Source organism: Manis javanica, chromosome 9 (genome assembly GCF_040802235.1).
Source record: "Manis javanica isolate MJ-LG chromosome 9, MJ_LKY, whole genome shotgun sequence".
Taxonomy (NCBI): domain Eukaryota; kingdom Metazoa; phylum Chordata; class Mammalia; order Pholidota; family Manidae; genus Manis; species Manis javanica.
The window spans coordinates 26,321,885-26,348,745 of NC_133164.1; the positions used below are offsets into that span (position 1 = coordinate 26,321,885).

Consider the following 26,861-nt stretch of genomic DNA (forward strand, 5'->3'; position numbering starts at 1 on the left):
ATTTCCCTACGGCTGAATGGGCTCTAAATGCAGAGAAATAAAAATACACTCTCCTTATCTTTGGCTTGGGAAAAGCACTAACATTTCAGATGGTTGGAAACTAAGAACTGTCAAGGTTATCTCACCTCACATTTGGGGTATCCCTAGGTCATTTAGTGCTCTGCCATCAAATAACTTTGTACAAGACACTAATTGGAGGTCTCCATGGATAGATTACACCAGCCCATGATTCCCAGTCTGGTCCGCATCACAGCACACACGGGGTACAGAACTGCAGGACACTGAGGTAAACGAGGGCGGGCGCGCAGAGCAGCGCACCTGGAACCCACAGGCCGTCGCCGTACGGCACGCCAGTGTGGACGCGCTCAAGCAGCGTTCGGCCCGCAGCTCCGTTCCAGCTGGCGCTCCACGGCCGCCTGTTGCAGAGGACGAGCCGGGGCTCCCGCTGTTTCTGAAGTCAGTGACCTTTCCTTGTTTTGAGACAGTCTTCATTCCTTAAGAGGTACAAAGCGTAAAAAAGTACACAGGCCGTGCTTTACGCAAATACGCAAAAACCCAACTGCCGCACTTGCCCAGCGCGCTCTCCGCTGGTGATCTTACGTCTTTTCCCGGCAGGCTCCGGGAATCGCCACGAGACTTCATCAATTCTCGCGATACTTAGCGGCAGCCATCTTCTTGGGGGTGTTGAGAGCCCGGGAGAACCCCCGAATCGTTCCCATTGAGCTGCCCTTCGTTTTTGCTTTCTTCACTTTTGCGTCTTCTGCGTTGTCAACAAGCACCCGGTCTTGAGAGAAAGCCCTGGTCTATGCGCGTGTCGCGTTCCCGGACCAGGAAGATTCCGCTGGGGTGGAGGAAAGGGGGAGGGCCCGGGCAAACCGTTGCTGCTTCAGCCCGGGCCAGGGTCCGGGGAGAGGAAAGCTCCGGGTGCAGGTGGACTTGCGGCCTGCGGCGCTACCCGCAGAGCTGTTAGCCGGGCGGGGCTTGTGGGAACGTGCCACCCGCGCCTTCCACCGCGGCCCACGCGGGCAGCGCGTGGGGAAAGGGGGCGGGGGCAGCCGCGGCTGTAGAGGCCGCGACTTGGGCGGGCGGAGGAGTGACGGGCCTTGGGGCCGTAGTGGATGGTTTCTAAAATGATCATTGAAAACTTCGAGGCACTGAAGTCCTGGCTCAGCAAGACTCTGGAGCCCATGTAAGTATTCGGGGGGCTATCTCCTTGCAGGGATGGATGCGGGAGGTAGGTGGACACACACATCTGTGCAGTTTCCCCAAGTGCCTGTGATGGAGGCCGAAGCGGTAAACGGACGACCCAGGACTCTATGTTTTCTCCTCTTTACACTCGGATCCCAGGTTCAAGATAACCCCCCCTTAAGAGCCTGAGCTGACCTTTATCTTATCGCTGAGTTAGTGCTGGAACATACGCCTCCTGCTCGTTTCCCCGTTCTATGTAGACGGACCCCAGCCTACAACACTCACTCACACTCGTATTTGCTGAAGGCCTCTGAGTCGTTTTCTTTTTTTTTTCTTCCAGTGACTACGGGCATAACCATTATGCTCACATACTGTTTTATCTTGTTTCTTTAAATGAGTGAATGGCCTTTATTAGGGATTAGGACCGTTCTAGTCTCATGTTTTACCGAAATAAAATTACCGAAAGCAAGGCCCTGTCTCCCATGTGTTACCTGGCTCATCGGTACCTCTCTTAACTGATTGAAGATGTAACAGGTGCTAAGGTGCCTGTAAACATCCTTTCTCCAGCCTACACTTTGTTTTGCTTGGAGAGGAGGAAGAAACTATAATCTAACCGTGTGGAATATTTAGCAGTTTTAAGCGTTGATGCTATATAGATGTGCTCTGTGTGTGTGTGTGGCAGGGGTGGGGGCAGAGCTGCGAGTGCTGGAATGTTTTAGATTGGAAAAATTAAGGGAGTTTAAGGATTTATCTTTTCGGGATGGATTGATTTACAATAAATGACTTAAAATGCAATAGGGATATCCATTTATTTAATTTTATTAAATGCTGATTGTGTACTGTGGGAGCTTTAGAGAGAGCATTTTAATTCCAAAGTCGAAAAGTCAGTAATAAATAAGAAAACTTAAGATAAAAGTGAGAGCAATGACGGTTAGAATAGTAGAGGATCATGCAAAAGAGTGATTAAAATACCTCTCAGAGATGACATTGGAGCAACGCCTAAGGAGGAGAAGGAACTATCTGTGTGAACGTCTGAGAATGTTCCTTGCAGAAGGAACAGCAAGTGCAAAGGCCCTGTAGCAAAAGTGGTCATACTGTATTCCAGGAAGAGAAAGAAGGCCGTTGTGGCTTCAAGGAGCTTCGTGGTGATGAGGGAGAGTATAAAAGGATGTGAAGTTGGTGAAGTAGATGGGCCAAATCAAGTAGAAACTAACAGGTTGTGGTAAAGAACTAGGATTTATAAAACTGTAACAGGAAGACATTTGATGATTTAAATGGACTGATTTAATTTTAATTCTGCCTGCTTTGTGGAGATTAAGGGAACAAGAATGGAAGCAAGGAAACCATTCTGAAGGGTATCGTAAGCAGAGATGTACATAATTTACAATAGAGTGGTAGTGGAGACAAAACTAGATATGTTTTATGAGTAGATCTGATAGAACTTGCTGATGGTTTGGATGTTGGGAGACAAGGAAAGGAAAATTGAAGGTGATTAAGAAGTTACCCCAAGCAACTGGATGGGTGATGTTCGAGAAAGCTGGGAGAGAACAGGTTAATAGAAGGTGGGAAGGGTGGTGGTTTTGATCATTAAGTATAAGGGGTGTGTGTAGTATAAGGGGTTTGTTATATATCCAAATGAGATGTCAAAAAAAGGTGAATGAATCTAGAATTCAGGCCATGACTAGGGAAATTTTGGAGTCATGCAGGTAGTGTTTATAAAACTGGGAGATTTACTGGGAAGAATGTATAGATAGGGAAGAGAAGGCGGCCCAGGTCTGAGGTAGGAAGAAAATAGGGATTTCTGTCACAAGAGAAACAAGTGTATGACAAAAGAGGCAAGTTGTCAACGTGATGGGAGGCTGCAGAATGAATTAGAAAAGATGGAGGCAAGGTAACCTTAGCAAAATAGTTTTCGTGGTGTGTGGTGGTGCAGATGGAAGCCCTATTTCAGTGGATTGGAAAGCATGCACCAGTATGTGTAGCGGTTGAGAGGGAGAACTTGAGCCTAAATGGTTGACTTTAAATACTGTTTCTGTTACTTACCAGCTGTATAATGTTGGGTGAGTTGCTTATTTCGGTGCCTCCGTTTCCTCATCTCTAAAATGGGGGAATAATGAATATGTAGTAAGAAATGCTTTGAACACTGCCTGGTTTGTAATGGACACTCAGTAGTATTAGGTAAACAGAAAAAAAAATGTTTTGAGTTAAAATAGTATTCCTTTTTGTAAGCCTTCAGTTTTCATATTATCAGCTTTACTGCATTTCCTTTTTTTCCCCACTAACCTAAAAGATTGTTAATAGCTACTTAGTATACATGCTTGTAATTTTTCTTTAGTTTTGATAAAGCATATCCTAGGTATCATATAACTACTCAGATGAGTGTAGGTAGCACTGTAGTCATTCCTCCCTCTTGGAATAAATATGGCACTACTAATAGAGCCTAGACAGTGGTAAGAATTGAGATTGTCCTTCATAATGCACATCTTGCTGTAGTAAAATTGAACCCTATCCAAGTTCCTGTCCCTTTAACTGCATTTCAGGTGAATTCTTGATGACTTTAAAAGCTGATTCCAATTATTTAAGACCTGTGGTTTGTAACCTTGGTTTTGTGGAACTTTTAAGATGTGTTTGTTATCTAAGGGGAATTTTTCTTTACTTTAAAACTATAATTGCCAAATAGCACCTATTTGAGGGAGGTTCTTTTGAAGGACCAAGGGTAAGGTGTAGCTGAAAACTTACAGAGAACTTTTTAGCTACTTGTGCTAGTAAAATACCATGGTTTTGGACTTGTCCTGCATTTTGAGTGTATTAATTCAGCAACCATTTATTGAGTACTTAATCCACTCTGTACTTATGCAGTGTGTTAGATTTTGGGGATAGTAGGAAACAAAATATGAAATGACTATTGTTTACATTTTAACAGGGAAGACAGACGTTGGATAAGTAATTACAACATTAATGAGAGTTACGAAGTCCAGAATGCTGTCAAAATGCATGTGTAGGAGGTCAGGAGAGGCTTTCCTGGCATGATAACATTTGATCTCAGCCTGGAAGTATGAAGATAAGTGTGCTGGGGCAGAAGGATGGGAATGGAGAGCTGTGAGAGCATTGTAGGTTTTGGAGAACAGATTGTGTGAAGGCCTTAAAATGAAACAAGAAAGGTGTCTTGGAGGAATTGAAGGAAATTGAAAAAAGAGCAAGGGGAAGAATAGCGGTGGTTAGCTCCAGAGAGAGCCAGATCACATGAGACTTAATAAAGTCCTATTAAAGTCAATAGATTTATTGAGTCCTGTTAAGGATTTTGCATGTCATTGAACCAGCAGTGGGAAGCCAGTGAAAAGGTTTTTAGAGCAGAATTCAAAGAACAAACAAAAACCAAAACCTGTTAGTTTTGTCATGAAGTAAAAGTTGATTAATCTTTATTTTATTTGATCATAAGGTCTATAGACATATTAGGATTCTGAGTTTTCTTTTACATAAGTTATTGAAAATGTAGGTGTTGAAATTGTCATATCTTGAAATACTTAAGATTGATGTTTTGTTCTCAAACATTTGCTTAGTCATACTTGCTAATAAAATAAAATTAGTCGTTCTTCTAATAATTCTTTTTGGTAATGTGAAGTTCTAGAAAGTATTTAAGCTCTTTTTTTGGTATGTAATTTTTATGTTCTTGTGTTTTAGACACTAAAGGTTTTCTGCGGTATATTGAAACTTAGGAGTTTATACATCACTAGATGTGATATTTTAATACAATCATTAAGCTTCAAGCTGAAGGGAAACTTCAAAATCTAATCAAGCCCCTTAATTTTCAGAAAAGAATTGAGAGGCAGATAGACATAATGATGTGCCCATATTTTGTGAGTTCAGTAGTAAAGAACTACTGTTTGTGCTCCTGTTACTATGTAGTGCTGTGGAGGTAGTATATTCCTACATGGTAGAAAGAAAAGTTCTGTGTCCACATAAACCAGTGTTCAAATCTCAGACCTGCCACTTATTTACTGAGTAATCTAGGCAGATGAGCCTCCGCTTTCATTGTTTAATGCTTAATAGAGGTAATTATTCTTGTTGCCTTTTGTAGTTGAAAGGATTGAATGAGACATATTAAGAGCCTAGCCGTTCCCTCCTTTAAATGCTGGTTGATTAAACACAAATAGGTTAGGAGGCTACTGTTGTCACTGATACTGTTAGCACTAGCACTATTGCTACCACCACCACCTAATGTCTGCATGCACTGTTGAAAGGTTTGTATTACTTCCAGTTCCATGAGGTAGCATTGTTACCTCCATTTTGCAAGTGATGACACTGAGGCGCTGAAGCTTGAAGTTAAGGTACTGGCCCAGAGTCACACTGTTAGCTGTAGCATGGGACTCATAAGAAGTAGTTTAAATTCAAGCTTTTTGACTCTGGAACCATGTTCTTAGTTAACTACTATACAGTGTATTCTCTCCTATTACTTTGTGCACTTTTTTTACTGTTACATTTTCATCATAGCAACTGCTGCTATAAAGGAACAAAGTTCTAAAGCATCTAAAGTTTAAGAAACCTGTGGAGTTTTTTGCAGTCTTTCCCCCTTCACCCATGCCTGTTACTTTACCTTTCTCACCACAGTAAAATTTATCTTTGTTCCTGTTTTACAAGAATAACTGAAAGGTGATGTTTTACTCCTGAACTTCTGTTTTCTTCCTTTGATCTTTCTTCTTCTACAAACTGCTTTGGGCATAGAAAGCCTTCTATTCCTTCATGAAGAAAAACTATTAGTAGCATCAAGAACAAAACAAAAAATAAAATCATACTTATAGTCACTTTCATGCTAGCCTTGTTCTTCCTTTAACTGGTTAATCTTGAAATAGTTGTCAGTCTTATTTTTCACTATTGGAAGTAAAGGGCCCCTAGCCCTTTACTTCTTAATGCCTTTCACCATAGTTTCTGTCTGCTTATATTTAACCAGAATTGTGTACTTCAGTGTTATCAATGAATTTGTATTTATTAAAAGTAAAGATTTTCTGTGTTTTATATTCTTTGACATACTTGTATAACTTCAGACAATGTAGATGCTGCCTTTTTTTTTTTTTTAACTTATCTTCAATCCCTAAAACTTTTGTTCTTGAATTCTTTTCATTTCAGGCCCAGCACCTTTGGTTCTTTTTCTTGCTTTTTAATTGTTCTCCAAGTTGTGTTCCCATAACCTTTTTTTTTTTGTCAGTAGTTTCTACTCCTGACATCTTATTCACATTCATTCCTATGGATCATTTCTGTTATAATCTGTGCCAGTGGTTCTTAAAAAAGTGTGTGTGTTACAGATTCTTTGGAAGTTTGACTGAAGACTTCCTTTCTCTAGATGTTGCATGTATTACACACACACACATTCGCACTGAACTGAGAGCTTTTCCAAGGGAACCTGTACTCTGTATGGTTATTTTTCACGTATCTAGGTTTAGACTTAATCACTCTTTAAAAGCCTTAACCTCTTATCTCCAGTTGCTAGCTGGTTTCTTATCTGACATCAAACTGCATTTCTGAAAATAAATGTTCTCTGAATTCACTTACTTTCATTTCATTTCTTCAGATTATCCAGATTTGAGATTTTATTTTTGGTTTCTCATTCTTTCTTTCCTTTTTCTCCATTCAGTGTAATCATTGGGTTCAGTTTCTTTACAATTCTAATGACATTGCTCGGTAGGAGGCCTCCCACTCCTTACCTAAATCATTGCAGTTTTATTTCCTAACAGATCATTATATCTCCAGTCCTTTCTTTGTTCCAGTTTCTTATGCAGGCCCAACCTTGTTTATATCCTGTTTGATCAAAACCTTTAGCATGCTTACATAAATTGCATACTTTTAAACTTGGCTTTCAGAACTCTAATGATCTGCTTCAAGCTTGTATCTTTCTAGCTTATATCTTATTTTTTTCAGAATTTTAAATTAAGACAGTCTTAATTTCAGCAAAGCTGAAATTTTCATTCTGAGTCTGTATCACATTGTCCCCATCCTTAAGTAGTATTCATCTAGGGTTTACTATATGCTCATCATTGTGCATTGTGCATGCTAGGTTCTGTTATACCAGTTTTAAAGGTGAGGAAATTGAGTCTTAGGAAGATTAGTTAATATACTTCATTTAAATACAAAATTGGACATTTCAGGTCCAGAGCCTTGTGCATTATGATATATTGTCTTCATTTTCTTTATGTATGTTGAAATCAAAGGTCAAGTGTGAGTCCAGTTATTCCAGAAAGTTATTTCTGATCAGAAGCATGACTCTCTTCTAACACTGGTTTGCATTGTTTATGACACTCATCACTCATACATTTGTTTTGTAGTTAATTCTTACTTAGTTTAGCTTCATTATTACTTGAAGGCTCTTAAAGTTAAATCTTAAGGTTCTTAAAGTTAAATCTTAAGATTTAACTGTCTTCCTGTTCTGTATAGCACTCAGCACAATGCCTTTATGTGATGTACACCTGAGTATTAAATGCATTAGTTGAAACTTCTAGATTGTGTACCCATGACCTAAGCAGAAGAAAGAAGCATTTGTATATACTGTAAAATCTATCATCCTTTACCTGGAATTTTGTCTTATTTCAGAGAAACATATGTGAGCAGTTTGAAGGTTTGCTAATCCCTGGATCTATTTCTCTCTCTTTTGTTTTTTCTTTATAACACCTTCAGATTATTTAAGTCCTAAGTGATTTTTTTTTAGGGGGTAAGAACACTGAAGGGTATTAAACATTTACTCATTAAAGTATTGTTGAATGCTGCTTTGTGTAAGATTACTGGTCTCCACTTTGCTGCACAGAAAAGAATCACACGTGGTAATTTGAACCTGCAGAATTTTACAGTCGGTGCTAGAGTTTCTATAATTAATATGGGCTAGAATATTTCTCATTACCCTCTTCACCCCCTTAAGTTTTTGTTGAGTTGACTCGTTACCACGTTTCACTACTGCCATCTTACATGGCTTTTCCATCTTGAATGCTGAGTAGTTAAAATGGATTTAATATTCTCCATATGAAAGCACTAAAAGCACTTTCTTATTTTTGGCTTAAAGTACTTCTCAAATAAAACTATTTTATATTCATAAAACAAGAGACAGGGATAATATTAAGAGCAAAATGGAAAAAGAAAATAAGGTTCAATGTTTTATGTGTAGAGATTGAGAATGACTAATTCATGCTTGAGCTAAATGTCATCTAGGAATTTCTGTCTTCCTCCTTCCTTAGGTCCAGAGAATAGAGAGTGAGAGAAATGAGTGATTGATAAACCCATACTGCTGGATTTATTACCCTCCCACTACCTTATTTTGGTGGAAAAGTACTTTTTAGTCTACAAATTATAACTTCTGAAACACATTAAAGTTTATTTTAACCTGGGTTATATTTAGTATTTTGTGTATGCATGAAGCAATGCAGTACATTTGGGATGTTATTCAGTGATTCTTCCTGAGATATTTTATGAACATATCAATAAATATGTTTATTCTTTTTTCTCCTTTTTTACATAATTGGTATCATACTTGGAGGTCATTCCATATAAAAAGGGCAACGTAAAAGGCTTGCCCCACCCCCTTTTTTTTAAAGGTCACACAGTACTTTAATGTAATGGATATAGCATAATATATGTGACCATCCTGTATTGGTGAGCTGGATAAGTAGTACTACTGTATATATATTTACCACATGTAAGTTTATAATTAACATAAACAGGTAAGTTGAATAAATTTTGATGTGTTTCTTACACCTGTGTAATCACCAGATAAAACAGGATCTGGAACATACTCAGGAACGGTCTGTGTCCCTTTCTATGTTTTGCTTTCCCTCCCCAACAAAGACAACTACTTTCTAATTTTGGTATTTATGAATACGGCTGTTATATTCTTATTCATGTCTTTCTGGAAATATTTTCTTTCTTTTGGGTAGATACCTAGAACAGTAATTGCTAGGTTTTAGGGTAGATTTATATTTAACATTATAAGACACAGCCAAAATATTTCTCAAGTGTTGAATCATTTCACATTGCTGCCCGTGTGTGTGTATGAGAGTTCCAGTTGCTCCACACCCTCAGCAATATTTGGTATTTTCATATTTTTTTTTTAATCTTTCATAGGGAGATGAAATGGCATCTTGGTTATTTTTGGACTGACAGTTTAATTCTCTTTTTAGTTTTAATTTGTATTTTCCTGATGACTAAAGCTAGTAGGACACTTTCATGTGCTTATTGATTGTATCTTCTTTTGTAAAGTGTCCAAGTCTTGCTTATTTTTAAAACTGGGCTGTCTTGTTGATTTGTGGGAGTTCTTTAAGTATCATATACAATATATGTGCTGCAGATATTTTTTCATATGCTATGGCTTTTTTCCACTCTATATAATGATGTGTTTTTGTAAGAAGATATTTTGAATTTTTACTAAGTCCAATTTATTTTTCTTTTATGGATGGTGCTCTTTATGTCCAGGAAACCTTTGTTTCCTTCAATATGGTAAAGTTCTAGAAATTTTCTGCCTCTGGGTTTTATGTGTAGGTCTATTACTCATCTCAAAAGGGATTAAAAAAAAATACATGTGTAGTGAGAAAAGCCTAATGGTTCCTTTTCTTATTTAATAAGCATGCCATCAGTTTTTCCAGAAATGTTTGTTAAGACTTTCCTTTTCTCATTGGATGATTGGCATCTTGGTTAAAAATCAATTGAGCTATATGTATGTAAGTCTCTTTCTGGACTCTCTAGGTCCAATGATACTTGTTTATTCTTATGCTTACATCACACTGTCTAAAGTTTGAAATCAGGGTATGTAAGTCCTCTAAGTTTGTTCTTTTTAAAGATTGTCTTGGTTATGCTGGATTCTTTGCATTTCCCTATAAAGGTGAGGATCAGCCTGTCATTTCTGTAAGAAAGCCTGTGTAATTATTGATAGGGATTGTGTTGAATGTTTTTGGATAAATTTTAGAAGAAAGACTATTCTTATAATATTTAATCTTCCAGTCTATGAATGTGGTATATCACTGCATTTATTTAAGTCTTCTTTAATTTCTCTTAGCAATGTTTTGTAGTTTTCTGTGGAGAGACTTGTAAATCGTTTGGATCTGTGGTGTTTTAAAAGAATCTTAAAAATTCTAATTTTTATCATTGGTATGTCAAAATAAAACTGATGTTTGCATATAAACTTTGTATTTTGTGACTTTACTAAGTGCACTTACTAGTTCTAGTAGTTATTTTGTGGATTCTTTGGAATTTTCTTGTGCCACTTCTGTCATCTGTGAATAATGACAGTTTTACTACTATGATTTTTTTATGCCAGTATTTATTTTATTATGCTGCCTAGGCACAGCAGTGCAACGGTGCAATTGAAGTGATAGGAGTGGCTATCCTTGTTCCCAGTGTTAGGGGAAAGAGACAAAATGTTTCACTGTTACCTGATGTTGGCTCTTAAGTTTTTTTATAACTGCCTTTACCAGATTGAGGAAATTCTTAAGTTGCTGAGTGTTTTTGTCATGAAAGGGTGTTGAATTTGTCAAATTCTTTTTCTACATTTATTGAGATCATCATACAGGGTTTTCCGTTTTTCTTTTAGCTATTGTATATTACATGGACTGGTTTTCAAATATCAAGCCGGCCTTGCATTCCTGAGATAAACCCTGCTTGGTTGTGATATGTTAACGGACATAATAACCTTGTTTTATTGTGCTTTATTGATAGTGTTTTTTTAAACAAAGTGAAGGTCTGTGGCAACCCTGCATTGAGCAAGTGTGTTGGTGCCATAATCGCATTTACTCAATTTGTGTCTCTGTGTCACATTTCGGTAATTCACACAGTATTTCAAACTTTTTGATTATTATATTTGTTAATAGTGCTCTGTAGTCAGTGATTATGACTCACTGAAAACTCAGATGGTGGTTAGCATTTTTTAGTAATAAAGTATTTTTTAGTTAAGATACCTATATTGTTTTTACACATGATATTGCACACGTAGTAGACCATAGTGTAAACATGTTTAAAATGATGTATATGTAAACCTATGTAATACATACATAAGTATATTACGTATATATGTAAACATATGCACTGGGAAACTAAAAACTTTGAGTTGGTTTATTGTGATATTGCTTTATTGTAGTCTGAAATTGGACCTGCAGTGTATCCAAGATGAGCCTTTATTATCCTTTTTATTTATATTACTGTTTTGATTTGCTAATACTTTGTTAGGAATTTTTGCTTCTGTCTGTGAGTACTATCTGTGTTTTTCTTTTCTTCTGTTCTCTTTGTCAGTTTTGGAATTGAGGTTATGCTGACTTTATTAAAACAAGTGGGGAACTATACTGTTTCTGAAAAACTTTATTTAGGATTAGTATTGTTATTCCCTTAAAAATGTTTGGTACACTTCACTGTTGAACCCTTCTTGGACTGAAGTCCATGTTGTGGTATGGATTTTTTATATGAAATCAGTTTCTTTAAAAGCTATAGGGGTATTCAGTATGCTGTTTCTTGGTGTCACTTTGGCATTTTTTTTTTCAAGGACTTTTCTCATTTAAATTGCCAGATTTATTGTCATAAAGTTTGCATTGTGTTACTATTCATTTAATGACTGTAAGATCAATTGTGAAGCTGCCACTCCCCTTTTTAAAATTATACCTTATGTTGGTAGTTTTACTCTTTTGTTTTCTTTGACCAATTTTGCTACTGGTTTACCTCTTTATCTTTTCCAATAATGTTAACTTTATTGATCTTTTTCTGTTTCCTATTTCAATATTTTTTATTGTTTCCTTTTTTTTTCCTGCTTAGAGTTTAATTTGCTGGCCTTTTGCTCTTAAGGTGAAATCTAGGTCATTGGTTTTATACCTTTCTTTCAATTGTTTTATGACATTGTTCCATTGGCGCTGTCCTCCATTGATTCTTGTTAGAAATCAGCTGTCATTTGAGTCTTTGTTCTTCTGTGTTCATTGTATTTGTTCTTTTTTCCTATCTTTGCTGTTAGCATTTGATTCTCTTTATTTGGTAAGCAGTTTGGCTATTTTATGCTTAGGACTGTGTGTGTGTGTGTGTGTGTGTGTGTGTGTGTGTGTGTGATACTGTGTTTTTCATTTCTGGGTTTTTCCATTTGAGTGTTTTTAACAGTTTCTGTATATTAGCCAAAGTTCCCTGTTTCTTTATGCATGTTGTCCACATGTTTCAATAAATTCTTCAGCATTTTTGTTATAAAGTCCCTGTCCAGTAATTATGTAATTATATTGTCTGGGCCATCTCTTCCATTGACAATTTCTTATGTGAATGACTTTTTTTTGCATTTTACAAAGTAAATATTTAGTATTTATACATTTTTACTTTTTTACTATTATTTTAAATATATATTTCTTAGTGTATTGTGTTCCTTGTTCTTTGATCTTATTTTGAACAGTTCATTTTGTGTAAAAGAACATTATAATGCCTGAAAAATATTCCTGTGTTTATGTACTACATCTTTTTTATCCATTCATCTGTTGATGAGCATTTGGGTTGTTCCCCTATCTTGGCTTTTGGAGTACTTCTGCAGTAAATGTGGGAATGCATATATCTCATCAAATCCTGTTTTTATTTCCTTTGGTTATATACCCAGAAGTGGAAGTGTTTGATTGTGTAGAGATTTATTGTGAATTTTTTGAGGAACCTTCATATCATTTTCTGTAGTGATTGGACCAGTTTATATTCCCACCAGCAATGTAAAAGGGGTCCCTTTTCACTATATCCTTGCCAGCACTTGTTGTCCCTTGTCTCTTGATGATAGTCATTCTAACATGTGTGAGAACATAACTCATTGTGGTTTTGATTTGCATTTACCTAATAATTGGTGACGTTGAACATCTTTTCATGTGTTGGCCATTTTGGTGTCCTCTTGGAGAAATGTCTATTTAGTTCTTTTGCCTGTATTTTAATGTGATTTTCTTCTTTATTATTGATTGAGTTCTTCATATACTTTAGATATTATTAGCCCCATACCAGTATTTGGTTTGCAAAAGTTTTCTCCTGTTCTGTAGGTTGTCTTTTCATTTTGCTAATTGTTTCTTTTGCTGTGCAGGAGCTTTTGAGTTTGATGTAGTCTCCCATTTGTTGATTTTTTTTCTTTCATTGTGCTTTTGGCATTGTGCCCAAAAGATTATTGCCAAGACAAATATGATGATCTTCCCTATGTTTTCTCCTAGGAGTTTTATAGTAGCTGGTCTTAATGTTTTCAGTTTTGAGTTAATTTTTGAGTGTTGTAAAATAGGGGTCCAACTTCATTGTTCTGCATGTGTTTCTCCAGTTTTCCTAGCACCATTTGTTGAAATGACTAATCTTTCCCCATTGGTTATTGGCTACCTCCTTGAATATTAGTTGACCATCTATACCTGAGCTTAATTCTTGGCTTTCTGTTCTGTTCCATTGGTTGATGTGTTTGTTTTTATTACTACGGCTTTGTAGTATAGTTTGAAATCTGAAAGTGTGATACCCCCAACTTTCTTTTTTTCCAAAGGATTGCTTTGGCTATTCAGGGTCTTTTGTGGTTCCATACAAATTTGAGGATTATCTCTTCTATTTCTGTGAAGAATGCCTTTGGTATTTTGATGTGGATTGTTGAATCTGTCTATGGCTTTGGGTAGGATGGATATTCAAACAATATTTTTGTTAATCATCAACATAGGTTGTCTTTTCACTTGTTTGTGTTGTCTTCAGTTTCTTCTAGTTTTTAGTTTCCATTTTACAGATATTTTACTTACTTGGTTAAATTTGTTCCTAACGACCTTTAGTTTTTGATGCTATACTGAATGGGATCATTTTCTTTATTTTATTTTATTTTTTTTTGAGAGGGCATCTCTCATTTATTGATCAAATGGTTGCTAACAACAATAAAATTCTGTATAGGGGAGTCAATGCTCAATGCACAATCATTAATCCACCCCAAGCCTAATTCTCGTCAGTCTCCAATCTTCTGAAGCATAATGAACAAGTTCTTACATGGTGAACAAATTCTTACATAGTGAATAAGTTCTTACATGGTGAACAGTACAAGGGCAGTCATCACAGAAACTTTAGGTTTTGATCACACATTATGAACTATAAACAATTAGGTCAAATATGAATATTCATTTGATTTTTATACTTGATTTATATGTGGATCCCACATTTCTCCCTTTTTTATTATTATTATTATAATATTTTTAATAAAATGCTGAAGTGGTAGGTAGATGCAAGATAAAGGTAGAAAACATAGTTTAGTGTTGTAAGAGAGCAAATGTAGATGATCAGGTGTGCCTGTAGACTATGTGTTAATCCAAGCTAGACAAGGGCATTAAAACATCCACGGATGCAGATTTCTCTCAAAACAGGGGGGTGAGGTTCTAAGCCTCTCCACTGTTGATCCCCAATTTCTCACCTGATGGCCCCCCTGCGACTGTACCTGTCTTAGGTTGTTCCTCCCTTGAGGAATCTTACCTGTCTCTGACTAAACAGTCATCTTCTGGGGCCATACAGGGAGATGTAATGTTGGTAAGTGAGAGAGAAGCCATATTGTTTGAAAAGGTTAGCTTATTACTTCTTTGCAGATTTATGCCCTGTGGCTTCTATGCCGAGCATTTGTCTTGAGGTATCTTTACCACTTGGAGGAATCATGATACGGAAGAAAACATGGGAGGATTATTTCTTTGACATATCTTCTTGTAGAGTAACATATAGGTTTTAAACTACTTATTAAATTGCACACACACATTAACATAATAGGAATACAGTTACATAACCAAAGCAGGTCTATAATTACCAGCCATCTCCAGTGAAGCCAAGAAAACCAGTTAGGCACCCTAGGCATTTGTGAAAATTTGTCTGTGATATGATGGATATTGTCCAACTGTATTTGAACAGTCTGAGAGAAATCAGACAAATTAAAACAACCCATTCCTGGGCACTGTTCACATCCCATATGTTCTCTTAACAGTAGATAGTCTGTAGTTGTAAGATTTTGGAGCGCTACAACTTGCACTTCTAATTCTTGGTTGAGTTCCAACAGTATAGATCCAGTCAAATTTGTTGTTTTACTGAAAGCACAGACCAGCTTAGATATCTCCTTCTTCATTCCAATGGCAAGTCCAGGAAGTGGTGGGATGGATGCAGCTACAACTGCAGCATCGCCTGGATCTTTGTTGACGTTTTTTGATGATCATCTTGTGGTATGACTTCCAGAGAGTGCTGATGTTGGAAGTTCTTCATATCATATCTTAGTTCATTTTCTGGGTAGCCAAATTAGGCTTTGATCCTCTGTATAAACACAAAGAGACCCTTTGCCCACACTTTGATATGCCCTTTATACCATTGTGTAGAACTCATTGGAGGTCACCACACAGGAATTTTTTTTTTTTAAGAGAAAGGAATATTATCAGAAAAGTGTACCTCCATAGCTGATCATCTGACACCCTTTAAGTGATCAAAATTAAGGATATTTAAAACATGCATTAATTGTTGATTTACAGTTTTGTCCTATCAGGGAGTAATCCCCCTTCTCTTTCTTTCTTTTTTTTTTTTGTTATCTTTAATCTACACTTACATGAAGAATATTATGTTTACTAGGCTCTCCCCTATACCAGATCCCCCCTATAAACCACTTTACAGTCACTGTCCATCAGCATAGCAAAATGTTGTAGAATCACTACTTGTCTTCTCTGTGTTGTACAGCCCGCCCCTTTCTCCCTCCCCCCCTTTGCATGTTAATCTTAATACCCCCTTTCTTCTTCCCCCACTTATCCTGCCCTACACCCCCATCCTCCCCAGTCCCTTTCCCTTGGGTACCTGTTAGTCCATTTTTGGGTTCTGTAATTCCGCTGCTGTTTTGTTCCTTCAGTTTTTCCTTTGTTCTTATACTCCTCAGATGAGTGAAATCATTTGGTATTTCTCTTTCTCCGCTTGGCTTATTTCACTGAGCATAATACTCTGCAGCTCCATCCATGTTGCTGCAAATGGTAGGATATGCCCTCTTATGGCTGAGTAGTATTCCATTGTGTATATGTACCACATCTTCTTTATCCATTCATCTACCGATGGACATTTAGGTTGCTTCCAATTCTTGGCTATTGTAAATAATGCTGCGATAAACATAGGGGTGCATCTGTCTTTCTCAAACTTGATTGCTGTGTTCTTAGGGTAAATTCCTAGGATTGGAATTCCTGGGTCAAATGGTAGGTCTGTTTTGAGCATTTTGATGAACCTCCATACTGCTTTCCACAATGGTTGAACTAATTTACATTCCCACCAGCAGTGTAGAGGGTTCCCCTTTCTCCACAGCCTCGCCAACATTTGTTGTTTGTCTTTTGGATGGCAGCCATCCTTACTGGTGTAAGGTGATATCTATCTCATTGTAGTTTTAATTTGCATTTCTCTGATAATTAGCGATGTGGAGCATCTTTTCATGTGTCTGTTTGCCATCTGTATTTCTTTTCTGGAGAACTGTCCAGTTCCTCTGCCCATTTTTTAATTGGGTTATTTGTTTTTTGTTTGTTGAGGCATGTGAGCTCTTTATATATTTTGGACGTGAAGCCTTTATCAGATCTGTCATTTACAAATATATTCTCCAATACTGTAGGGTTCCTTTTTGTTCTATTGATGGTGTCTTTTGCTGTACAGAAGCTTTTCAGCTTAATGTAGTCCCACTTGTTCATTTTTGCTGTTGTTTTCCTTGCCAGGGGAGATATGTTCAAGAAGAGGTCACTCATGTTTATGTCTAAAAGGTTTTTGCCTATGTTTTTTTCTAAGAGTTTTATGGTTTCATGACTTACATTCAGGTCTTTGATCCATTTTGAATTTACTTTTGTGTATGGGGTTAGACAATGGTCCAGTTTCATTCTCCTACATGTAGCTGTCCAGTTTTGCCAGCACCACCTGTTGAAGAGACTGTCATTTCGCCATTGTATGTCCATGGCTCCTTTATCGTATATTAATTGGCCATATATGTTTGGGTTAATGTCTGGAGTCTCTAATCTGTTCCATAGGTCTGTGGCTCTGTTCTTGTGCCAGTACCAAATTGTCTTGATTACTATGACTTTGTAGTAGAGCTTGAAGTTGGGGAGTGCGATCCCCCCTACTTTATTCTTCTTTCTCAGGATTGCTTTGGCTATTCGGGTTCTTTGGTGTTTCCATATGAATTTTTGAATTATTTGTTCCAGTTCATTGAAGAATGTTGCTGGTAATTTGATAGGGATTGCATCAAATCTCTATAGTGCTTTGGGCAGGATGGCCATTTTGATGATATTAATTTTTCCTAGCCTCGAGCATGGGATGAGTTTCCATCTATTAGTGTCCCCTTTAATTTCTCTTAAGAGTGACTTGTAGTTTTCAGAGTGTAAGTCTTTCACTCCTTTGGTTAGGTTTATTCCTAGGTATTTTATTCTTTTTGATGCAATGGTGAATGGAATTGTTTTCCTGATTTCTGTTTCTATTGGTTCATTGTTAGTGTATAGGAAAGCTACAGATTTCTGTGTTAATTTTGTATCCTGCAACTTTGCTGTATTCCGATATCAGTGCTAGTAGTTTTGGAGTGGAGTCTTTAGGGTTTTTTTAAGTACAGTATCATATCATCTGCAAATAGTGACAGTTTAACTTCTTCTTTACCAATCTGGATTCCTTGTATTTCTTTGTTTTGTCTGATTGCCGTGGCTAGGACCTCCAGTACTATGTTAAATAACAGTGGGAAGAGTGGGCATCCCTGTCTTGTTCCCGATCTCAGAGGAAATGCTTTCAGCTTCTCGCTGTTCAGTATAATGCTGGCTGTGGGTTTATCATATATGGCCTTTATTATGTTGAGGTACTTGCCCTCTATTCCCATTTTGCTGAGAGTTTTTATCATGAATGGATGTTGAATTTTGTCAAATGCTTTCTCAGCATCTATGGAGATGATCACGTGGTTTTTGTCTTTCTTTTTGTTGATGTGGTGGATGATGTTGATCGATTTTCGAATGTTGTACCATCCTTGCATCCCTGGGATGAATCCACTTGATCTTGGTGTTTGATCCTTTTAATATATTTTTTAATTTGGTTTGCTAAAATTTTGTTGATTATTTTTGCATCTATGTTCATCAGGGATATTGGTCTGTAATTTTCTTTTTGGTAGGGTCTTTGCCATGTTTTGGTATTAGGGTGATGTTGGCCTCATAGAATGAGTTTGGGAATATTCCCTGCTCTTCTATGTTTTTGAAAACTTTAAGGAGAATGGGTGTTATGTCTTCTCTGTATGTCTGATAAAATTCTGCAGTATATCCATCTGGTCTGGGGGTTTTGTTCTTGGGTAGTTTTTTGACTACCATTTCAATTTCTTTGCTCATAATTGGTTTGTTTAACTTTTGTGTTTCTTCCTTGGTCAGTCTTGGGAGGTTGTATTTTTCTAGGAAGTTGTCCATTTCTTCTAGGTTTTCCAGTTTGTTGGCATATAGGTTTTCATAGTAGTCTTTAATAATTTTTTGTATTTCTGTGGAGTCTGTCGTGATTTTTCCATTCTCATTTCTGATTATGTTGATTTGTGTTGATTCTCTCTTTCTTTTAATAAGTTTGTCTAGAGGCTTATCTATTTTGTTTATTTTCTCAAAGAACCAGCTCTTGGTTTTGTTGATTTTTGCTATTGTTGTATTCTTCTCAATTTTGTTTATTTCTTCTCTGATCTTTATTATGTCCCTCCTTCTGCTGACTTTAGGCCTCATTTGTTCTTCTTTTTCCAGTTTCGATAATTGTGATGTTGGACTATTCATTTAGGATTGTTCTTCCTTCTTCAAGTGTGCCTGGATCGCAATATACCTTCCTCTTAAGACTGCTTTTGCTGCGTCCCACAGAAGTTGGGGCTTTGTGTTGTTGTTGTCATTTGTTTCTATATATTCCTTGATCTCTATTTTGATTTTTTCATTGATCCATTGATTATTTAGAAGCATGTTGTTAAGCCTCGATATGTTTGTGAGCCTTTTTGTTTTCTTTGTAGAAGTTATTTCTAGTTTTTTACCTTTGTGGTCTGAAAAATTGGTTAGTAGAATTTCAATATTTTTGAATTTACTGAGGCTCTTTTTGTGGGCTAGTATGTGGTCTATTCTGGAGAATGTTCCATGTGCACTTGAGAAGAATCCTGTTGCTTTTGGATGTAGAGTTCTATAGATGTCTATTAGGTCCATCTGTTCTAGTGTGTTGTTCAGTGCCTCTGTGTCCTTACTTATTTTTTGCCCGGTGGATCTATCCTTTGGGGTGAGTCGTGTGTTGAAGTCTCGTAAAATGAATGCATTGCAGTCTATTTCCTTCTTTAGTTCTGTTAGTATTTGTTTCACATATGCTGGTGCTCCTGTATTTCGTGCATATATATTTATAATGGTTATATCCTCTTGTTGTACTGAGCCCTTTATCATTATGTAGTATCCTTTATCTCTTGTTACTTTCTTTGTTTTGAAGTCTATTTTGTCTGATATTAGTACTGCAACCCCTGCTTTCATCTCGCTGTTGTTTGCCTGAAATATGTTTTTCATTCCCTTGACTTTTAGTCTGTGCATGTCTTTGGGTGTGAGGTGAGTTTGTTGTAAGCAGCATATAGATGGGTCTTGCTTTTTTATCCATTCTATTACTCTGTGTCTTTTGATTGGTGCATTAAGTCCATTTACATTTAGGGTGACTATTGAGAGATATGTGCTTATTGCCATTGCAGGCTTTAAATTCGTGGTTACCAAAGATTCAAGGTTAGTCTCTTTAGTATCTTACTGCCTACCTTAGCTCGCTTATTGAGCTGTTATATACACTGTCTGAAGATTCTTTTCTTCTCTCCCTTCTTATTCCTCCTCCTCCATTCTTCATATGTTGTGTGTTTTGTTCTGTGCTCTTTTTAGGAGTGCTCCCATGTAGAGCAGTCCCTATAAGATGCCCTGTAGAGGTGGTTTGTGGGAAGCAAATTCCCTCAGCCTTTGCTTGTCTGGGAATTGTTTAATCCCGCCATCATATTTAAATGATAGTCGTGCTGGATACAGTATCCTTGGTTCAATGCCCTTCTGTTTCATTGCATTAAGTATATCATGCCATTCTCTTCTGGCCTGTAGGGTTTCTGTTGGGAAGTCTGATGTTCGCCTGATGGGTTTTCCTTTATAGGTGACCTTTTTCTCTCTAGCTGCCTTTAAAACTCTTTCCTTGTCCTTGATCCTTGCCATTTTAATTATTATGTGTCTTGGTGTTGTCCTCCTTGGATCCTTTCTGTTGGGGGTTCTGTGTATTTCCATGGTCTGTTTGATTATTTCCTCCCCCAGTTTGGGGAAGTTTTCAGCAATTATTTCTTCAAAGAGACCTTCCCTTTTCCTCTCTCTTCTTCTTCTGGTACCCCTATAATACGGGTATTGTTCCTTTTGTATTGGTCACATAGTTCTCTTAGTATTGTTTCGTTCCTGGAGATCCTTTTATCTCTCTCTATGTCAGCTTCTATACGTTCCTGTTCTCTGGTTTCTATTCCTTCAGTGGCCTCTTGCATCTTATCCATTCTGCTTATAAATGCCTTCCAGGGATTGTTTCACTTCTGTGATCTCCTTCCTGACATCAGTGATCTCCCTCCGGACATCATCTCATTGCTCTTGCATTTTTCTCTGCTTCTCCATCAGCATGTTCATGATTTTTATTTTGAATTCTTTTTCAGGAAGACTGGTCAGGTCTGTCTCCTTCTTAGGTGTTGATTCTGTGATCTTTGTCTGCCTGTAGTTTTGCCTTTTCATGGTGATAGAGATAGTTTGCAGAGCTTGTACGAGTGACGGCTGGAAGAGCTTTCCTTCTTGTTGTTTTGTGGCCTTCCTCTCCTGGGAGAATAGCGACCTCTAGTGGCTTGTGCTGGTCAGCTGTGCGCAATCAGGGCTTCAGCTACCTGCCCGGTTGGTTTTGAGTTTATCTCCGGTGTTGCTGTGGGCGTGGCCTGGCTTGGGCTGCTGCTCCAAAATGGTGGAGCCCCGTTGGAGGGGAGCGGCCAGGGGGCTATTTATCTCGGTAAGGTGCCTCTGTTTTCCCTGCTGCCCAGTGTTTTAGAGTGCCCAGAGATCCTCAGATTCCCTGCCTCTGGACTAAGTGTCCTGCCCTGCCTCTTTAAGACTTCCATAAAGCACTCTCCAAACCAAAACAACAACAGCAAGAAAAAAAAATTAATTAAATAATTAAGAAAAAAAGAAAATCAAACGATTTTCTTTGTCCTCAGGCGCCGGTCTCAGGCACCCGCTCACCGGTCTTGCTGCCCTGTTTCCCTAGTATTGGGGTCCCTGTGCCTTTAAGACTTCCGAAAAGCACTCCCCCCCCCAAAAAAGTGGCCGCTCCTGTTTCTTTGTTCATTGGCGTCGGCCTCAGACACCCGCTCACCGGTCTTGCCCCCCTGTTTCCCTAGTATCCTGGACCCCATGCATGCACTGTGTCTGTGCTCTGGTCTGGAATCCTGGGACTGGGTGTTCAGCAGTCCTGGGCTCCCTCCCTGCTGACTCTTCTCCTCCCGCTGGGAGCCGGGTGGAGGGGCACTCGGGTCCCGCGGGGCTGTGGCTTGTATCTTACCCGCTTCGTGAGGCACTGGGTTCTCGCAGGTGTGGATGTGGTCTGGATGTTGTCCTGTGTCCTCTGGTTGGTCTCTTTTAGGAAGAGTTATCTTTGTTATATTTTCATAGATATATGTGGTTTTGGGAGGAGATTGCTGCTGCTCTAGTCACACCGCCATATTGGCTCCGCTGGTCTTCTTTATTTTTTTTTAGATGATGCTTTATTAGTGTAGAGGAATGTATTGATTTTTGTATGTTGGTTTGTATCCTACTTTACTGTAATTGTTAATTCCAACAGTTTTCCGACTGTCATTTCCTGTATATAGAATCATATTATTAGCACATAGTGAGTCTTACTACTTTCTTACTGATTTGGATACCTTTTTATTTCTTTGTCTTGTCTAATTACTTTAGCTAGGACTTCCAGTACTATATTGAATTGGAGTGGTGAGAGTGGGCAATCTTGCCTTGCTTCTGATCTTAGAGGAAAATGCTTTCAGTTTCTCTCCATTGAATAAAATATTAGTTGTGTATTTTTTGTATATGATGTTTACTATGTTGAGGTATGTTCTTTCTATACCTAGTCTGTGAAGGGTTTTTGTCATGAAAGGACGTTGTATTTTGTCCGATGCTTTTCTACATCTATTGAGATGATCTTGTTATTTTCTTCATTTATTTTATTGATGTTACATGTATATTGATTTGCATCTGTTGAACCATCCTTGCACCAGTGATAAATTCTGGTTGGTCATTGTGTATAAGCCTTTTAATGTGTTCTTTGGTTTACCAATATTTTGTTGAGAATTTTTCCATCTATATTCATTGGGGATATTAGTTGTGTGGTATCCTTATCTGGTTTTGGTACCAGGTACTGCTGACTTCATAGAATGAGTTTGGAAGTTACTAATCCCTCCTTCTGGATAGTTTGGAAGAATTTGAAGAAGATTGGGGTTAATTCTTCCCTACGTGTATGGTAGAATTCTCCTGTGGGCCATCTTGTCCTGGAGTTTCTGTTTTGGGAGTTTTTTGATTACTGATTCAATCTCTTCACTCATTACTAGCCTGTTCACATTTTCTTTTTATTCCTGATTCAGGCCTGGTAGGTTGTATGTTTCTAGACATGCATCTAGTTTTTAAAGGTTACATAATATATTGGCATATAATTGTTCATAGTCGTCTCAAGACTGTGTATTCTGCATCAGTTGTAATTCTCAAGATTTAGTATCAGTTGTAATGTCTCATTTCTAATTTTGCATATTTGAGTGTTTTCTTTTTTGCTTTACCTAGCTAAGTATTTGTCAACTTTGTTTATATTTTGAAAAATCAGTTTCCTTTTCCTTTTTGTTGTTAACTGTTTTCTGTGCTACTTCGTTTCTTTTATAATTGTTATTATTTTCTTCTGTTAAATTTTGGATTAATTTGTTCTTTTCTAGTTCTTTGAGATGTAAAGTTCAGTTATTTGTTTACATTTTCCCTCAGAACTTTTTCTGCAGTCCACAATATTTGATATGTTGTTTTCATTTTCATTTGTTTCAAGATAATTTTTATTTTCCTTTTGATTTCTCTGACCCTGTGGTTGTTTAGAAGTATGTTGTTTAGTTTTGATACATTTATAGATCTTATTTTCCTCTTGTTGATTTCTAGCTTCATACCTTTGTAGTCATAGAAATTAGTTGGTATGATTTCTGTCTTTAGTTTGCTAGGATTTGTGGCCTATCACAATCTGTCCTGGAGAATGTTCCATGTGTACTTGAGAAAAATGTATGTTCTACTGTTAGATGATATGTTCTGTGAATGTCTATTAAGTCTGTTTGTTCTAAAGTGTGGTTCACTTTCAGTGTTCCCTTGTTGATTTTCTGCCTCAACAATTTATTCATATCTGATAGTGAGGTATTGAAGTCCCCTACAGTTACCTTATTTCTCTCTTAAGACCTATTGTTAGTTGCTTAATATATTGTTGTGCCTGTTTTTTGGGCACATAGATATTTATGATTGTTGTCCTCTTGATATGTTTACCTCCTTTTCATTGTATAGTGACCTTTGACTTTTGTTACCCTTTTTGACTTGAAGTCTATTTTGTCTTAGAAAAGTGTGGCTATGCTCATCTTCTATTAATTTCTGTTTGTTTGAAATATTTTATCTTTTCACTTTGAGCTTATATGTGTCTTTAGAGCCAAAATGGTTCTCCTGTAGGCAGCATGTAGATGGGTTTTATTTTAATGCATCTAGCTACTCTGTGCCTTTTGATTGGTGAATTCAATCTGTTTACATTTAGGATGATTATTGATTTGTAAGGATTTACTTCTGTCATTTTATCTCTTTGACTTCTGGTTATTTTGTCTCTCCATTGTTCTATCTACCTTTGTTAAGTTGCTGGTTTTCCTTGGTAATTTGCTCAGTCTCCCTTTTTTAATGTTTCATGTCTCTCAAGAGGGTGGTCATCTTGCATCCCCTGGGCAGACAGCAAGTTTTTTCCTTCAGTTATCTTTATCTGTGTACTTCCCTTTCTTTTCCCTCCTGCTTTCACAGTCAGTACAGTCTCTTCAGAGAGAGCAACTGGTCCCTCCAGCTGCTGTGTGCATGGCCAGGCAGACCCCTACTCACTACCTTCACCCTCCATTTTCTTTGCCAGAAAGGTCCTACTGGTTGACTGCTGGACCAGCTGTCGTCTTCTCCATGGTCCACCGACCACTTTTGGGTGCACAGATGGATGGATCTCTTGGGTGTCCTGGTTTGTTGTGCAGAGGCACTTTTTTCCCTTTTGTTATGGATGTCTGATCAGTTGTAAATCAGGGAGGAGAGAAAAGGGATGATTCATGCTACCATGATGTTGGCTTCTGCAATGGTTTTAAATGCAAAAGTACTTTGAAACATAAAATTTGGAACCTTTTCGGAGCATTTTATAAGAAACTGCTCATGTGGCTGTTGTTCTGTGTTTGTTATTTTCTTAATGATATCTCAAGTACTTATTTTACCTTTCTAAAAAGTTTGATTCTTTATAGTATCAGGCAGACCATGAAAGACATAGATCCCATTTTGAAAACTGTTTCATAAACTTACAGACATAAAATTAGTCTGCTAAATTTTTCATGCACTTTCTCAAATTGGGTTGTGTTGAAGTTCTGAAGCTTCTGATGACATAAGCCAAAATTGGAACAACAGTTAAGTTGTGTTAAACATAAAGAGTACTCATTTTTGTTAGGAAGAGCCTTTTGAATCCAGCTAGTCTTTGTTAGTTTCAGATGAGGAAGAGGTTTTATTGCCATCCTTAAGTATTTGGACATTTTGGGGACAACGTTGTAGAATCTTGGGGAAGATTAATTGAAGTAGGAGAGTAACCTGATCAGATGTCTCTTTAAGAATGATATTGTGGGTTGAGAGGTTTGATTATATTGTAGCATTTTGGAGACATGATTTTTTAGCGATTTTTTATTTTTATTTTAAAAGTGAGCTGTCAAATGCCTGAATTTGGACTTTGGCAGGAGGTATGTATTGAATGTGTATTGGAACATATGTATTAAATATGCGTAAGGGCCATCTCAGCAGTCAGGATATAGAGTGAAAAGGCACCTAGGAAGGACTTGTCAAAATGCTGAAGATGTTTAAAGGATTTTCTTTTATATCTGTGACAGATCTTCAAACTTGTTAGTACACATTTATATTTGCCATTATTGAGTTTGACCTAAACTGAGAATTTTTTTTTTTTTTTTAAGTTTTGGTTGATATGTCCATGATTTAGTTTGCCTTTATATAATGATAATTAGCAGATATTCCTCAGCCATTGCTTGTGGGCTTGGGGGAGGGTAGACATATTTACCTAGAATCCCTTTGGAGGGAACAAGCAAGCACACCAATAGTAACAATTTAACAGTGGTAGAGTATGTACAGATACTAAAGTCTGGCAATTTTGGAGAAATATATAAAATGTTTCTACTTAGTTGAATTTAGTTATTATTTATCCTTCCCAAAGGTCAAAATTTGCTCATGAGTGTTCAGAAAGGGAGATTCTGTGGCTCTTAAAAAGAACTTGAGGGAAAAAAAATGTTACCCCCCCCTTTTCTTTTTTTCAGATTACATCCTGAATTATTTTAAAGCTAACTAAAAGATCCTAGGAATGAAAATAAGGGGAAATGCAATAATGGTTAGAGCTTATCATTTAATTCCTAAAAATGACTACTTTTTCAGATCATGTGGTTCAGTGCCTTTGTTTTAGAAATGAGAAGACTGAAACCTAGAGAAATAAAATGCTAACCCAGAGTTACATAACTAATGAATAAATTAAGATAACACCAGACTAGAATTCTGCAAATTCCTAGGTTTTTAGAGTTTAGTCCAGTGCTTTTTTGTAATACCAGACTGCTTCAAGGAAAGGCTGATCGTTTGACTTAGAGGACAATGTAGGTAAATACTACTTAATATATAGTAACCATATTTTAATGCCTATTTTAAAGGAGAGAGAGTAATAGACGTAACTTTAAATTTTTATTGTAGCTCATTCTTTAGTAATCCATCTGTTACTGTGTTTGGAAAGTTAATAAAATGTTTTCTTATTTGTAGTCATATTTACTTGTAATTATTTCTAGTTTGACAGAACAGCTATCACCTCATAAATAAACTGAAGCTTAATTTTCTGTCTTGAGATTTGTGAGCTGAAAAATGTATATAACAATTCCCCTTTTAATAAGTTTATAGTGTCATGTGTAACAATTGTAATAAACTGTAGTGACAACATCAGAAAGACTTGGAAGCAAATGTATACCACATACAGCCGCACAGCATTAGCCAGACTTTTTTTTTAAACATATGAGAAAACAGGTTGTGAGAGTTTGACTGAAGTTTATACAGCAGAATGATAGAACTAGGTTTGTCACATACCTAGTCTTACTTAGTGCTGTATCTTTTGGATAGTTCTGCCTGTTCTTGGTTATGAAGAAAATGTGTCCTAGTTGCTCCTCTTTCTTAGTAACTGAAGGGATGAAATACCTCAAATCTGTTTTGTAGTTAGGTAGAATGTGAATCCACATATGAGTAGCTGAAAGGGTGGCCTTTAGAAGCCAGAGCCCTTTCCTGAAGGACTTCACTCTTTCTCAGTTATGAGCTGGAATGTAAAACATACACTGAATGTGGAGTTTTGTTGTGGGCAGCCATATCAGCATTTCATCTGCAGTCCCACTTTTT

General features: G+C 37.2%; 1 protein-coding gene across 16 annotated transcripts in view; it reads left to right on the forward strand.

The window, feature by feature from the left end:
* The first annotated feature begins 445 nt into the window (after positions 1–445).
* The window catches only part of RBM26 (RNA binding motif protein 26), a 98,993-nt gene continuing 72,577 nt past the window's right edge, over positions 446–26,861 (forward strand). For 8 of the 16 annotated variants that reach the window (XR_012121035.1, XR_012121036.1, XM_017654004.3 and 5 more), the window contains exon 1: positions 447–1,189. Coding sequence is in view for 14 of the 16 variants with exons in the window: in XM_017654004.3 (XP_017509493.2) it covers positions 1,119–1,189 (71 nt within the window). In the remaining 2 variants the exon portion in view is untranslated. Of the gene's footprint in view, positions 1,190–26,861 lie in introns of all 16 variants that reach the window. The other 8 variants (XM_017654000.3, XM_017654003.3, XM_017654009.3 and 5 more) reach the window with 4 other exon arrangements.